The sequence below is a fragment of the Cyprinodon variegatus genome, unplaced genomic scaffold (genome assembly GCF_000732505.1).
Source record: "Cyprinodon variegatus isolate N-32 unplaced genomic scaffold, C_variegatus-1.0 Scaffold216, whole genome shotgun sequence".
In the NCBI taxonomy this organism is placed as follows: domain Eukaryota; kingdom Metazoa; phylum Chordata; class Actinopteri; order Cyprinodontiformes; family Cyprinodontidae; genus Cyprinodon; species Cyprinodon variegatus.
This window is the reverse complement of record NW_015150669.1, coordinates 382756-397925: the sequence shown is the minus strand read 5'-3', so window position 1 is coordinate 397925 and position 15170 is coordinate 382756. Positions and strand designations below refer to the sequence as shown.

The 15170-nt window shown below is 37.2% G+C and overlaps 1 protein-coding gene across 1 annotated transcript in view; it reads right to left on the bottom strand.

Moving 5' to 3' along the window:
- Window positions 1-15170, bottom strand: part of csmd3 (CUB and Sushi multiple domains 3) — a 414963-nt gene that overhangs the window by 24006 nt on the left and 375787 nt on the right. The window contains exons 56-63 of the mRNA XM_015380485.1: window positions 8360-8533; window positions 7071-7256; window positions 6804-6977; window positions 3895-4077; window positions 3614-3790; window positions 884-1063; window positions 517-690; window positions 255-428 (exon numbers count right to left, since the gene is read on the bottom strand). Of these exons, the coding sequence (XP_015235971.1) occupies window positions 255-428; window positions 517-690; window positions 884-1063; window positions 3614-3790; window positions 3895-4077; window positions 6804-6977; window positions 7071-7256; window positions 8360-8533 (1422 nt within the window). The remainder of the gene's footprint in view (window positions 1-254; window positions 429-516; window positions 691-883; window positions 1064-3613; window positions 3791-3894; window positions 4078-6803; window positions 6978-7070; window positions 7257-8359; window positions 8534-15170) is intronic.

Genomic DNA, 15170 nt, shown 5'->3' with positions numbered 1-15170 from the left:
AAAGACTCAAAACTGTCCATTTATGATTAGAATAAAAGTCTTTTAAGTATAGAATGGTGAAGTTTAAACTTCATGACCAAAGAGGACATGAGTATTAATAGGACTATTAAATCTTTTTTTTATTGTTTCCTCTATTTGGGTTGAAGATCAAGATCTCTCTCTCACAAAAAAAAAAGGTTTTGACAAAATGTTGGGACAATATTTAAGTGTCATGAAATATGTTGGATCCTTAGTGAACTAACTGTGAAACTTACCAATGCAACGAGGTTGAGTTCCACTCCAGGTGCCATCATTCTCGCAGAGTCTGGTTGCCGTGCCAACCAGTATCAGAGGAGGAGAGCAGCTGAAGGACACTTCGGATTGATAAATGAAACTCCGACCCTCTCTGAAACCACCGACTGGAGTACCGGGGTCGCCACAGAACTTGGCTGCAAATGCAAAGACGCAAATATAGATAAAATAGTTGAGGTGCTAGGAATGCAGAAAGTAAATACGTGGATACAGGGTGATGCTTACGTAGGCACTGAGGGAGCATGCCACTCCAGGTGCCATTGGCCACACACGTCAGGATGGCTGGGAATGAGAGTTCATACCCTGGTGAGCAACTGTAACTCACACTGCTGCCCCATTCAAAATCACTGCCCTGCAATACTCCATTGCTGACTGCAGGGGGAGCCGGGCATGTCACCGCTGGGAAAAAAGAAAAAGAAGTTAAGACCTCACAGCTAAATATGAATTATAAAAATGTGATTAAGCAACTTATAAACATTTCACTGCAACAACAACATATTGTAATCCATATCTTATCTAGTTGTAATAAAACCTTTTTTAGTATGACATCATCATGGTTTCTTTGCATTACAGATTTTGAGAGGTTACTTACCAGTACATAGGGGAATGTTTCCACTCCACGTCCCATTTTGTGTGCACATCCGTACAGGTGATCCATCCTCCTCCATTCTGTATCCTGGCTGGCACTGAAAGGAAATGTTCTGTCCGATAGTGAAATCTTCACCGTAGCGAAGGCCGTTAGCCGGCACCCCAGGATCCCCGCAGTTTATCACTGTTGGAGAGGGCACAAGTGGCGTTGACGTAATTAACACAATGACAAGCTGATGTTTACTTCTCATCAAGCTTCAGGACAAGATAATTGGAATTCTAATTTGGTAATTTTCTCTTTATCTACAAACTTGGCTTTCAATTGATTTATAAAACATGGGCAGGAAAAGGTAGACCAAGGCACAGTCAAAGTGATAGAGGTTGAGAAAAGGCCCTCTACCGTTGGTAAAGTCATAAATAAAGTAGATCCAGAAGCGGGGAGAGTAAGGCATCACTGAAAAAAGAACTTTACTTCTGGAGTAATTGGTAAAAATGATATTATCCCATGATATTATTACGTTGAAATAGTTTTGCTGGGATCATTTAGACCATTAAGTTCAAAATTCAAACTTAACAGTCAGAAAAACAAACTTTCAAAGTGTGAAGAAGAAATTACTCACATTTGAGCTTTTAAAACCAAAGACCTTGGGACTTTTTTAATCCGTATTTTAAAATCTATATAAGAAATATTATTCATCCGGAAGCATGTCCAACGCTCTCTTATTCAATATGCTGAAAATATGTAGTTGTTTTTCCAAAAAGAATTTTACTAATAAATATGTAGAATGGATTTTTGCCATTCAACAGATCTTTTTCGCTTAAAACTGTCCCGTTGAAGGAAGAAGAAAAGGAGAGTTTGAAGGATATGACAAAGTCTCACTTTTGAATCACTGATTGTTAGATATAATTTGAAACTTCAAGGTTTAACATAAATTTTTAAATAAACCAAATTTAGTGGAGTGGCTCTTTTTTTTCATAATTTTTTATTTTTATTTTTTATCTATCTCCCAAAAATTAATATAACCATCTTTGCTATAATTCTAAACACTGCTGAAAATTAAAACTTGTAAATTGCTTATATTTGCCTTAAATGTTTATGAGCTGTTTCTTACTTTAACGCAGATAAAGACATTTTTTGTGGGGAAATTTCCTTTTTTAGGTGTTATTGTAAACCTATTTTTTTAAAAGTTTAAAAGCTAAAGTGGAGCACCCCCCCACCCACAAAAACTTCTTTGGGCATGTGTGAACACTTATTGTTGTAATATATCATGTATTATGGTGTCGATATAAAAAATATTTTCTTTGTTTCCTGTAAATTTTAGTAACCCAACAAAATCTAAATAGAAATCGTAAAAAAACAAACAAAAAAAGTTTATTTTGATGAATATACCCTACAATGTTGAAAACAATTACATTTCACTGTGTAGATGCATTAAAACAGTCAAGAAAACAGGTTTAACCAATTTCTTTTAGATTACTTAATCAGTGTCTATTATTTCTTTTAGCAAAATAAATTGCAATAATATATTTAGAATCCATTTAAGGGCCCCACAATTTCTAAAAGGGAAATTATATTAAAAATTGTGAATGTCCTGGGACAGTTTTAAGGGACATTAGAATTCCCCATCCAGTACTTTTAGGCCACTGTCCTTCATAGTCTAATAGGCAGTTTTACTGCTTTTAAGCCCACCCCACATTCTGTCATGCCTCTTAATAGATGTGGTGTAATCTACTGTAAAAGCCAGCCATTTTCCCTAAAGAAAGAGATTCTTATAAACTGTCTTTTACTTCCATGAAGCCCTGACTCTGGATTTTGGTTTCTCAGCACTTCTGTGTCTTTGTCCTTTTATTCCGCCTTGCTGGATATTTTATGGCTTATTTCTTTACATAAATGCGTTTAAAGTCAGAAATTTCAGTGGAAATGCAGACATCACTCAGAAAGATGTCTCTTTTAGACAGGCTGCATAAACTGTGAATTCCTGTATGAGTATGCATTAGGGTGTATTTATTGCATACATTTTTTAACGCAGTGCAAGGAAGCAAACCAGAAACAGGCTGCTCTGATTTATACTTACTCAAGCATGGCTTTGGTCATATTTTACACAGGGAGAGACTTTTTTAAAATTTTATGGTTATTTACTCTGTTGGAGTTTTCCCTCTGGGTTCCTAAGGCAAATTAGCTAAAGTAAACAACCATCAAGGTTATTCATGAATTGCTATAAACTGAGTAGCAGGAGCATAAATACTTGAGCTTTATTTCATCACTCAGGCCTTATACTGTTGCAGAATAATTTGAAATGAAACACAACGGAGCTTTACAAAAGGCTTTGGAGAACAACTCGTACAGTAATCTCGGTAAGGAATTTGTGTAGGCAATGAGGTGCAACACATAGACAAGCAAACATATAGTTAGCATAAAGAAATATGGGAATATATAAACTAGAATAAACAAATTCCCACTGTGAATGAGGAGTAGCGGCAGTATCTAAACAGCAAGAACAATATAAATACAATACAATTGGATATACATACACAAGTGCTGAGATTTCTTTTCTTTTTTGTACATCAATTGGAAAATTGCTAGTGGGTGCCTAAACTTTGTTTATAAGGCAAGTAGCAGATGGGAAGTGGCTGTTTTTCTGATCCTGATTACTGTAACTGCAACCCCCTGCCAGAGGGGAGAGTCTGTTTGATTATCTATGAGCTGATTTATGAAGCAAAGCAGATAACTCACTGGTGCAGTTTGGCTGTGCCCCTGACCATGTCCCGTTAGCCTGGCATAGCCTCGTGGTGGCACCAGTAAGCACATAGCCATCCATGCAGGAGTAGATGACAGAGTGAGAGAATGTTGTTCCATCAAGACGAAATACTCTGCCATTACTTGGAGTCCCAGGATTTCCACACTGCACAGCTGGTAAAAAAACACGACATAAAAATGCATGATTATCAAAACAGACACAAAGATGACTGAAGAGAAGTAAAGTTGCTGTGTTGGGTTAGTCAAAGTAATCTTACGTTTACAAAACGGCTGAGTGCCGGACCAGGTCCCATTGGGGAAGCACATTCTCTCTGAAGAACCAATGAGCTCGTAACCCTCTGAGCAGGTAAAGAAAACCTTGGAACGGATTCTGAAATCTGTTTGCTCCCTTGAACCGTGGGAGGGAATGCCAGGGTCACCACAAGAACCAGCAATATCACCTAAAGAGCAAAAAATAATGAGAAACATCTGCAATCCCTCCATTATTGCTTTGTACAGAAAGTAAAAAGCGGCTAAATGTGTAGCATCCTTACTGTCATTGTAAAATGCCTGTTTACAAATAGCTGCAGGTTGCAGACATTATGTTTATGACAAGGCCCATATGCCTGCTCTAAGGTTGTATGTGTGTATGTTTATGCAAACTGATGGGTAGTTGGGTGGCAGATTGTGTAAGTGTGGGTATATGTGTGTGGGGGTTCCTGGCTCTGCCCTTGTACAACAGCTAGATCAGCGAAAACCCTGTTGGCCGTACGCAGCATGCCCCTGAGGGTGCATACACACTAATATACTCAAAAAACACATTTTCACACCAATGCAGGAGTAGAGACAAACATATTTCTTCCCAAACATTGCTGGCCCACACTGCCCATTTTGCTAATGGCAAGAGATTTGCATTGGGTTACTTTTGCATAAGATTAATGCCAGCACCTGATTAATTTCTGTTAGCTCTGAATGACTAATTATGTCTTGAAGTAACCATTTGCTTTCATTGCAGAATGTAAATTTAAGGTACGACAGGTTGCCTGTCAAAAAAAAAACCGTCAAACATTCCTCTTTATGTGAGTGTTTAGGGCTTTCCTGTCTACTGAAAAACAGTTTGTATCTTTAATCTGTTCGCGCACACAAATGATGCACTTGAACCTTTTAATATACTTAGAACTTTAAATTGCTCATGAGCTTTCCAGAAGTGGATCATGTGCAGCATATTTCTTCCCAAAGTATACCACAACCATTACAAGTAGCACGGTTGAAGGACTACTGCACTCTGAGGATCACTCTTCTTTATTTGAACTTTTATTTCAAATGGCAGTAACTAAGATTAGAGTTAGTGGGTATTAAAGAAGGGATTCAACTTTTTTTCCCTGAAATGCATTCTTTTGCTGTCCTTTAAAGGTCAAGCTACACTCGATGGCTGATGAGTTTAATTAAGCGTATAGACTAGAGATGGAGGAACGAATAACCTGGCTCTGTTTAAAGGTAATGAAATCCTCCTAGCAGCACCTTTAAAGTTCAGCAATGAATGCTTTACATTTAGTTTCATGTAATCTGACCTGAATTTCTGGTTTCGATTATGATCATAACAATAAGAAAAAAATGTCTTGCTACTTTGAATGTCCACATAAATCAATAATATTTATTATTCAACAAAAGCTAGCGTGATTGTGCAACAAATGCGCTGTCATGTGATTTGGTGATGGTGCCGCCCAGCTACAATTGTGTTACAGGTGATATTAAGGGGACAATACAAGTCATAAACTATGTCATCAATTTACAGTAAGTTAGAAAGCAAATCAGAGCTTTGAGCTGTATTCCCTCAAAGGATAAAGTTTACATATGTTTAATTAACCCTATTTATACCCATTTGATTCTGCATAGAAAAATGTTGGCAAAAGGAATTCTTTGTGCCAGTTTGTAGGTTATAATGTTATAAATAAAGCGAAAAGTTAGTTTATGAAACCAAAATATTGATTCATTCAAAAAACAGTGAACAATAAACCTAAAAAAAAATCTGTTAAACAATAACTAGATAGATTGGATAAATAGAACAGACAGACAGACAGACAGACAGACAGACAGACAGACAGACAACTATGTTTTTCGTTAAATCAGTCTAGAAATATTACTGTGCAATCTTTGATATCAGCCCCCCAAAAAAAACCTAACACTCCAAATCAAATCAAATCTTAGCATGTGGTTAATTCATAGTGTAGAGCTAACCAAATAATTACCAACTTGGTTTGATTTTCACATCTGTACCCAGCAGTTCTGGACGGCATGAAGAATATTTATAGAAAATATACACAATTGTTCATCAATTCTTATGGAGCATAATCACCAAGCTTGCATTGTTATCCCAGATTGAACTGTTATCTCCACAGGACTCTGGTGCAGACCAGCCAGGTAGAAAGCATGAATCATTTCTTTCTAATCTATTAGCCTTTCTCACCTCAATGTTCCCCTTGGGAAATTGCTGTAAATAACAGTGTATTCTTTGTCAAGTCGTCTGGAAGGTATTCTCACCATGCTTGTTAAGCAGCAGATGTGAGCTTTTCAGTCAGTAAGTGCCATAATCATTCTATGTCTTCAGTCAACTGATGGTAACAATATAACTTAAAGTGTTTGTTTACATTATGAAAGGTAAGGAAGAGTCTGCAGATACAAACATAAAAGTAACATAAGTTTCAGTTGCCAGAAATTCATAGGGAATTATATGAATTTGTAAAGCATGTCAGAGGGCTTTGATGCTGCCTGGCTATGTGAATCAGTTCACAATTTCCCTCAGAAGTTAATTAAACGGCCTTACATTTTGTAGAATTAAATAAACTAAGTTCACTAGGTGTTTTAGACTGAAAGAAAACATGTAATTAAAGTCCATATATGAGGGAGCACAAGCCAAGGTTACATTTTACTGATACTTCTACCTGACAGATGCTGCTACAGTCATTTATCTTCTGTTCCTCTGTATGGTCATCTATGCCCTGTTTATCCATCCAACTGAGTTTAAAGGCTTTAAGAAATTGTACCTGTTGGATTTAAAGGTATCCCCCTTTACCCTCTGGCAAGTGTAGTGTTTTTAGACACCTTTCATCCATGACTGCCATCTATCCGAACCCCTGATATGAATCGGCCCTCAAAGTCTATAAGTCTGGAGGTTTAAAATGCTTACCTGAGCAGAAGGGCATGGGGGCACTCCACATCCCGTTGAGCTGACACATCCGAGAAGACTCTCCTTTTAGCTGCCGCCCACCCAGACAGGAGTATCTCACTGTTGAACCAAATGTGAACTTTTCTCCATTCAGCATGCCGTTGGGTGGAGAACCTGGATGGCCACAGTCTACAACTGCACGTCAAGACAGATCAAGACAGAAAGATCAGCCTCTATTTTCCTTAATGTAGTATGATAGACGTAATACAAGTAAATTGATCTACAAACCAATGCATTCAGGAAGAGGTTTGTCCCACTGTCCCGTGGGTTGGCAGGTCAGCACCGGTGATCCAAACAGGTAATAACCAGGGTTGCAGTCATAGAACACCACTGTGCCAAAAGTAAAGTTCCCATGCTCTATTTTACTCTGACGGATAGAGTTGGCGGGGATGCCAGGATCAGAGCAGTTGACCACTATACACAATGAGACACAAAAACAGACACATGCAAAAGAACAGAAAAACAGACAGGAGGAATACATGTGTTATTAGGCATTAACCATTTAGAGTCATTTCTATTTGCTTTATCCTTTGTTTATGGTGTTTTTAAGTTGGAAAACAATTTTCAAACAATACAGGAGTAAACATACCATATAAGTAACTAAAGTAGTAGGAATTAAGAGAGCTAGTGTTGAAAAACAAGGCCTGCTAAGCTTAGGTAGCTTTATATGCATCAACTTTTGAGGAATTTCAATAACCTAATACTTTGTCGCCAGTAAGAACTTCACAGATTCCTGTCATTAACATATTAGGAACTTTAAGGTTCTTAATAAATGATTTGCAGCATTAATTTTCAATAACTAAATGATTTCAAAACATACAATGTAAGTCACATTGAAAAAAAAAAAACAAGCAACGATTAGTTTGATTGTTTAAATGTACTGTGGATTTTCTTTAACACACACAAGATCAGAATTGTACATGAAGCGCAAACTCGTATATATGCATATGCAGTCATTTGTCTTTGACTCCTCTGAACCAAAACACAAACCACAACCCTTTTTGTAGCCAAGCCCATGGCATAATTCTCACTAAATATCTGATTACTCAATTAGTGGTAGATAAAGTAAAGTTTATTTAAATCGGTTGATCACTGACACAGATCTGAGTTTTAGGTTGATCCAGAATTTTTCTGATCTGAAAATGGCATTAGGGTGTACATCTCACATCCTTGCGCAGGGACAGAAACTTTTAACGCTAACCCTCTTGGTCCTCCCCTGGTTGAGAGGCTGCTTTGCTGCCAGGAGTGTAACTACATTACACAAATTAAGAGTTTTTTTTTTTTTCAAAGTTAAAATATGTTTTTTTGTTTTTATGAACAAAACTGATGGTAGAACTAAGTTAAAATAATAAAAAAACAAAAACAGAAGGGAAGTCTGGGGGAAAGAGAATTGAAAACATATCCTCAAAAACAAGGGAAGGCAATAATTGTAGCAGATTCTTTTTTCATGGGCAGGGGTTAAACCAAAGAAAAAAAAAAGAAAGGTAGGGGTCAATACACTTAACTTTTCTCCCCACCTTTGCACGTTGGGGGCGGGTGGCTCCACTGGCGGTTGACCTGGCACTGGGCACGTGCAGGCCCCTCCATTTCGTAACCCCGATTGCAAACAAAGCTGACCACGTCGTTAAGGTTGAAGCCGTTTCCCACTGTGCGTCCGTAGATGGGACTTCCTGGATGGCCGCAGCTGATGGCTAAGGGAAGAAGTTCAGATGTTGAAATTCCATACGTTAATGATCAGAAAAGTGTTTAGACACTCTTAGTTTTGGGTATGTGTATCATTTTAATCAATGAATGCTTGTCTATCTTTTAGTCTTTTCTTTTTTAGTAAAAATTTTCAATAATGACAAAACTCTGTGGATTAGACTGCAAAATAAGGTGACCAGCTTTCAGGTATCAAATCCAGGGTAATTTCCAGCTCGGAGATGAAAAGGAATAAAATGATTTAAAGATGAAATGTAGAAACTCACACAGTCTGTATTTAAATCATTTTTTCATTTCACTCACATTTAAAAACCAACAAGTTTAACAGCAGGAATGTTTCTCTCCTTACTGTTTTTAGTATTTCTTAAGTAGGCTGTAATGAATAAAATAATAGCAGTAAAAGAGTATTGCATGCAATGGTGCGGTCCTTCTTCCCTTGATTCTTCCTCTTTCCTCCTACTTTTCTTTCCATAATTCATCTGTTATTTTCCTTCTTTTTACTGTACTTGTTTACCACTCTTCCTGTTTCTCCCTTCGCCATTTTTCTTCTATCAGTCTTTTTTCATCTCTATTACCTCTTCTATTGGTCTTCATATTTTCCTATTGTCCCTTCAGTCAGTCTTCTATTATTGTAAAACAGATATAGTATTATCTCAATCACCTCAAATCTAACTAGAGCGTAGGCCTATACCAAACTGAAAACTTCCAAAAAAGTAGCAGGTAGGATTTTTGTATCAGATACTCTTAAGAAGCTGGTTATTCCAAGATGAAAACCTGGCATCATCTTAATATAATCCTTTTATAAATGTTAACATCTAACTAAATGCCAATAGTGCTATATTTATCACAAACTATCTTTATTTGGGGCAAAAATGTCTTAGAATAGCTGATATTGACATCATACTAGATGGGAATCTATATGTTATCATTCTCTCTTCATGGCTTCCTGCCTCTTTCAACTTTCTCTGATACTAACTTTATTATTTTACATGTCAAACTTGAGCTCAATCTGAAAAACTCACGCGAAGAGAAAAGACAATTAAAAAAAAAATTTATTGATACATTTACTTGGTCTTTATCGCTTAGACCTCGGCAGGAAACATAGCGCTGAATTTTGATAGATATGCATGCACAGGAGCAAAGAATAGGGCTATTTCCCCCCAGGCCTGAAACTGGTGGTGGAGTGGAGATAGAAGAAGTTGGTCAGTCTGTAGACTGCTGGTTAGGGAGACGGAATATTGAGCTTTATGAGGAGATCCAGTGAATTGTGTGAGTTGATAGTAGAGCTTCACTCAGGGACCTGGAAAATGGAAGTCCTGTTTGGATAACACAAGTTGAGAGAACCTGTCCATGTTAAGCAAGCATGGAGCGACAGTGGACAGGAAAAACTCCCCGTTGGAAAGTAACCTTTGGCGGAACCGGGCTCAACATGGCGGCCTTCTACCGGACAGGTTGAAATGAGATGCGGAACGCAGCAAGAGTCTGGGAGCAATGAAACTCCAATGAAGCTTAAGGTACGATGGTGGAGGGGATGGAGGTGGGTTGAAACGGGGTCATCTGAATGAAGTCAGACAGGGCATCTAGGTAGCAGATGAGTTGCAGGTCGGAGGCCTTTTAAGATGAACTTTGGATGCCGATTGGCTTTCGAGGAGGTGTGGTTTAAAGCTAATTGGCTGCGTTGTAGGTGGATGTAGTCGAACAATCAGTTTCTGCAGTTGAACTTCTGCCTAGGCTCCATTAAACAAGCCCCCTATTAAAGTCCATGTTCTCAAATCTCTCTAATTAATTAGAAAACAACCCTTCAGTAAGTTTTGACTGAGAAGTCAATGCTGCTCACAACTAGCAAGCTCTGAAAATACAAACTAAACTTACGAGTTCATTCTAAAACATAACTGTAAAATCCCATAACACTGTAGACAGTGCTTTAAAACAAGCTTTTATTTTACCCCTGCTGCAGCCACCTTGGTGCTCCAGTTTTGCTTCATGTTGTTCTGTTTGTTAATAACGTGTTTTATTTTGCACTTCTCTTTGTGTCTTCCATTAAACAACAGCCCTTATCTTTTTACAGTGAATGTTGATAATATTAGTAATTTTTTCTTCTACGAAACCTAAGATATATCACAGCGAAGTTCACCCCAGCTAAAACAAAACTAAACATAACAGCCACATATTACCACCCAAAAAAACAGAAGAGGTGCTGTCAGCTGTGCTTCTAAACCAGTAGTTAGATTGCTGGAGATGTTTAAATTTGAGATAATGTATTTTTTCTATCATGTTTCTATCATGTCACCTGCCTGAGATCTTCAGTAAGTTTTGATTGAGAAGTCAATGCTGCTCTCCCATGGTGCATGGCTGCATGGGCCCCATTTAGTTGATAATGAGTTTGATTTGTGTGAAGGATTAAAAGAAAGCAGTGCTAACCAGTGAAATGAAAAGGGAATTCTATTTAGCCTTTATTCTCTTTTACAAATAGAAATATAAAGCATATTACTGTAATTTTCTTATGCATACTTTGTACGACCAACTTTTACTGCAATTGCCATTTGATATCTTTGGGGGTTGGTTTTTATATTAGGGTTTGCCTTGGAAGATCTTTTTCCTTAAATAATTTATGTAATTTTAAACCATTTCATTCAGGTCCTTGCATGCAGTTTGTATTTGGGCGTGTCCTACAGCAAGATAAACCTCTGCTCAATTTTCAAGGCACGTTCTTCCAGGATTGTACTGATTTTACATCTTTAATCTATTTTTCCATGAACTCTCAACACCTTCCCTTACCCCGCTTCCTGGAAGCACCCACACATCTCGATGCTGTCATTATTAAACATTTTTTTCCATTAGAAAATCTCTGGTAAACTGATAATGGCCTACAGCCATCTGCTAGGGAAGTGGTCCTTTTGTTTTGTTTTTTACAGCAATTAAATAATCTTTCCCTTTCTCTTTATAGGCTAAATTTGTGAATTGCATAATGAAGTTCTATCATAATCCTCATACCTTTCAGATCATGTCAGTAAGTAACCGTGTCTATCTGGGTTCGGAGTTGTCCCATATTTTTAATACTCTCTGAAATGTTCCAAGCTTTGAATACTAATTGATAACCGAACTTTACTTTAAATCTCCCGACAAACCTTACAGAGCAGCTGTAATTCAGTGGGATTAATGAAATGAATCTGTGTCAGAACGAACTTCACTGGATTCCTAATTTTATTCTTTAGCTTGAAAATCATGAATCACTTAATGAGGAAATAAACTATAAGCTGTATAAGACAAAATGTGAAACGAGATGCAAATACTTTTACAAAGCAGTTTAACATAATTAAAACAACTGAAACTGTGACTAAAATGGCTCAGTGAGGACCTAGCTTGATCCTGGTACCATGAATAGATTATAGAACTGCAGTTATCAAATCTCCATGAGATTTAATACATTTTAAATGTGAATACTTTCAATTTGAAGTCATCAATTTGTGCTATATTCTACATCTACTGTCAGTGTCCTCCGTCTGTCATTGTGCCTTATAATTATTCATCTTGTTACTTTGTTCAGTAAAACTTCTCAGTGTCTGTGTGGTGATTGAGTAAACAGACATCCTACAGTTTTTGGCAGAGTCTCTCTTTCATCCCCCTCTCAAACTGCCCAGTTTGAAATCTATCTGAGAAGAGAAAAGCCCACCCAAAGTAAAACAGATGATTGCTGGGTGGTTAAAAAAATAAAGCAAAGGAGAAGAGAGAGGAAGAGTGGACACATCAAGAGAAAAAGGAAAGGAAAGCATATAGTTAAGGGAAATGAAATTGAGAGGCCACAAGAGAGAGGCAGAAGCAAAGCAACTTGATCAGGGAGAATCAGAAGTTACTTTGCATGCTGCAGATATGCGGCCATCTGACACTGCCAGCAGGCCCTGTGGCTACACACACGCACATATTCAAACACATTTCATCGTCTCATCATCATTCTCTGTTTGTGTCTCTAAACAAGAGCCTCTCATCTCCATAATTACAGTATAATTTGGCTGTAAAATAATTTCCCTCAATAAATCCTGCATGAATAACCTCAATAAAAACAGCTACAGCTCAGAGAGACTCCCCAACATGCCAAGACATGCACAGACCATCCCATCAATGCACATGCTGTCACAGATGTTTGCCCTCCAAAGTGTTAATGTGCCCTCACAAAAGTATACAAAAATCATCTTATTAAATGTTTTGTTTGTTTGCAGGTCATATTTAAAATAAAGGAGCCCCCGCAAATCCTTTTATGGACTCCATCCCTGTCTTCCTAATTTAGTCAAGAATTGGCGCTGTCGCTTTGGGGAACCTAGGCCCTATAATTGGCCTCATCAATGCCACCTCTACTATGCTATCTGTGTGGCTTAAAAAAAATCATGACACTCAAAGCAAGTGCCCAATTTTAGAGGATTTTCCACAGCAGCCTGGACACATCAGAGCCTTCAGTTGTGTCCTCAAGCCCCAATAATAATCTCAGCCCAGACCAATAAGACAAATTTGTCCCTCTGGCTCTTTAATGCTTCTGGTGTGAGGCTGCAGATCCTGAGTAGCACTGGCTGCAAACCTGCGGGTGTCTTTTTTTTTTCATTTTCTCAAAAGCAGAGCACGCAACAGCTGTGCTAGTTGTCAAGAGTATTCATCATGAATACTTTACTTTGCAAAACTTGTATAAATAATACTATAGATGCTGTTCCATCTGTAAATTTACACCCAATTTGGATGGAAAATATTGCATTTCCACAAATATGATTAAACAAAATTACTTAAGAATAAGAAATAAGTATCATATATAAATATATATATATATACACACATTTTTTTCACACATTGGAGCCTTTCAAGCAAAATTGCTCTAAAACACTAGCATAAAAATGTTGTATCATTTGAAACATCGTAATGTGCATGACTCTGTTGTGCTAAGATTTGTTGTACGAATTTCTTTTTCAGAAATTTGTTTTTTTTTAAGGGATCTGTGAAAATTCAAAAAATCCACTGGACTTGGTTTTCCAGTGGATTTTTTGAATTTTTACGGAATGACTATGACCTGGATGACTGAGAACCTTCATCAGCACAAGGGATCTGTGCTTCATGGCAACACTGAAGAGGACAGAATCAGTGCTCTTAATTAAAAAAAATATCTGCTAAGCCTCCAAAGGTGTTGAGAGATGTGAAAGTAAATACAGTAGAAGAACATTTTTTGTTTTTCTTAAGTTCCTCTCCAATGAAATACTATTTTAACTCGAAAGATATGACAAAAAAACATGGCCTTCGGAACATGCCATAGTTGAAAGATGACATATGTAACACATGAAACAAGCAGCACGGATATAGTTAAAGGAGGTGAGCATAAAGATTTTAAGCTAGGAAGACATGTTTTTTAGTCATGAGTTTTCTTTTGATGTCCCACTGGTCAGCATGAAATAACAGGTTTATTCATCTAAATGGTGATTTTCAATGTCTTTGGCTTTGGGGCCCCTAAATTGATAAAGAAGCAGAGCACAAACAGCTTTATTTAGCACTTTAGTGGTCTCTTTTAGTCTTTTACATTATTTTTATATGTCTCAATTTAAGATACTAACATTAATAGAAGTCTGAACACAACTGAAAGCAAAAAGTTGGAACTATTGTAACATGAGTTTATATTTTAAGCATGACTTTTTCTAAAGTTTGCACTCAGGAAAAGGTTAAAAGTTAATAAATAATTCCTCACATGTACATCAAAGCATCCAGGAGTCGTATATAGTTGCTTCATTTTCTGGATTTGTCCAAAACAAAGACGTTTGTTTTAATGATCTGCTCAGCTGTGTTACATCCAAGAATAAACTTTGATTTAGTTATCCCTCATTGACCGACTCTCCCTCACCCCCGCTTTGAAAACATGTCTTCGTCGATAAGCCTCACTGTCTTCATTCTATTTTTGAGGCAGTTAAATTTGAAACTGAGCTTCTATCCTCTTCTGTTATTGACTAGGTTAACAAAGTGTGCTGAGCTTCATTGCAAGGGCGATTGGATTTTATCAAGTTACACCAGCTTTTACGACTATTTGAAGACGGGCTGTACTTGTTGCATGCCTAAAAATTTGCTTTAACTTGTTATTCAGTCAATTTTATTTAAAGAAACTTGGAAGCTGTTTGCCACACAGTAGATTTTAATCTTCCCAACATGAGGTGTTTTTCATTCGTATGCTGCTGAAGTGATTTTCAAGTGGTTTGGGCTCTTCACCTCCGGGGGCCCAGAGGGCAATCAAACTTTCAACAAATACCTGGACTCTTCAGGTTAAAAGCTGCTTGTTTGGACAATACAAAGCAGATTCGGTCTACATCTACTGTGCATTTAGGAGCACCAAAACAAAATACAAACATCTTTTTTTAGACTGCTAAACAACAGCTATTACCCCAACAATTTTTTTTAACCCCTACCATCTACTTTGCGTTGGTGTTGATGTTTAAGCATTTCAATTGCTCAGTATATAAGTAGAAATAACTTGGAGATATAATTGAGAAGGTAAAAGAGACTTTTTGCCAATGGAACAGGACAATTTACATTTAAAATAAGAAAACACAATTGCATTGTCTTATTTTAAGTGCTTTTGATCTAAATATCTTATTTTAAGAGTAAAAA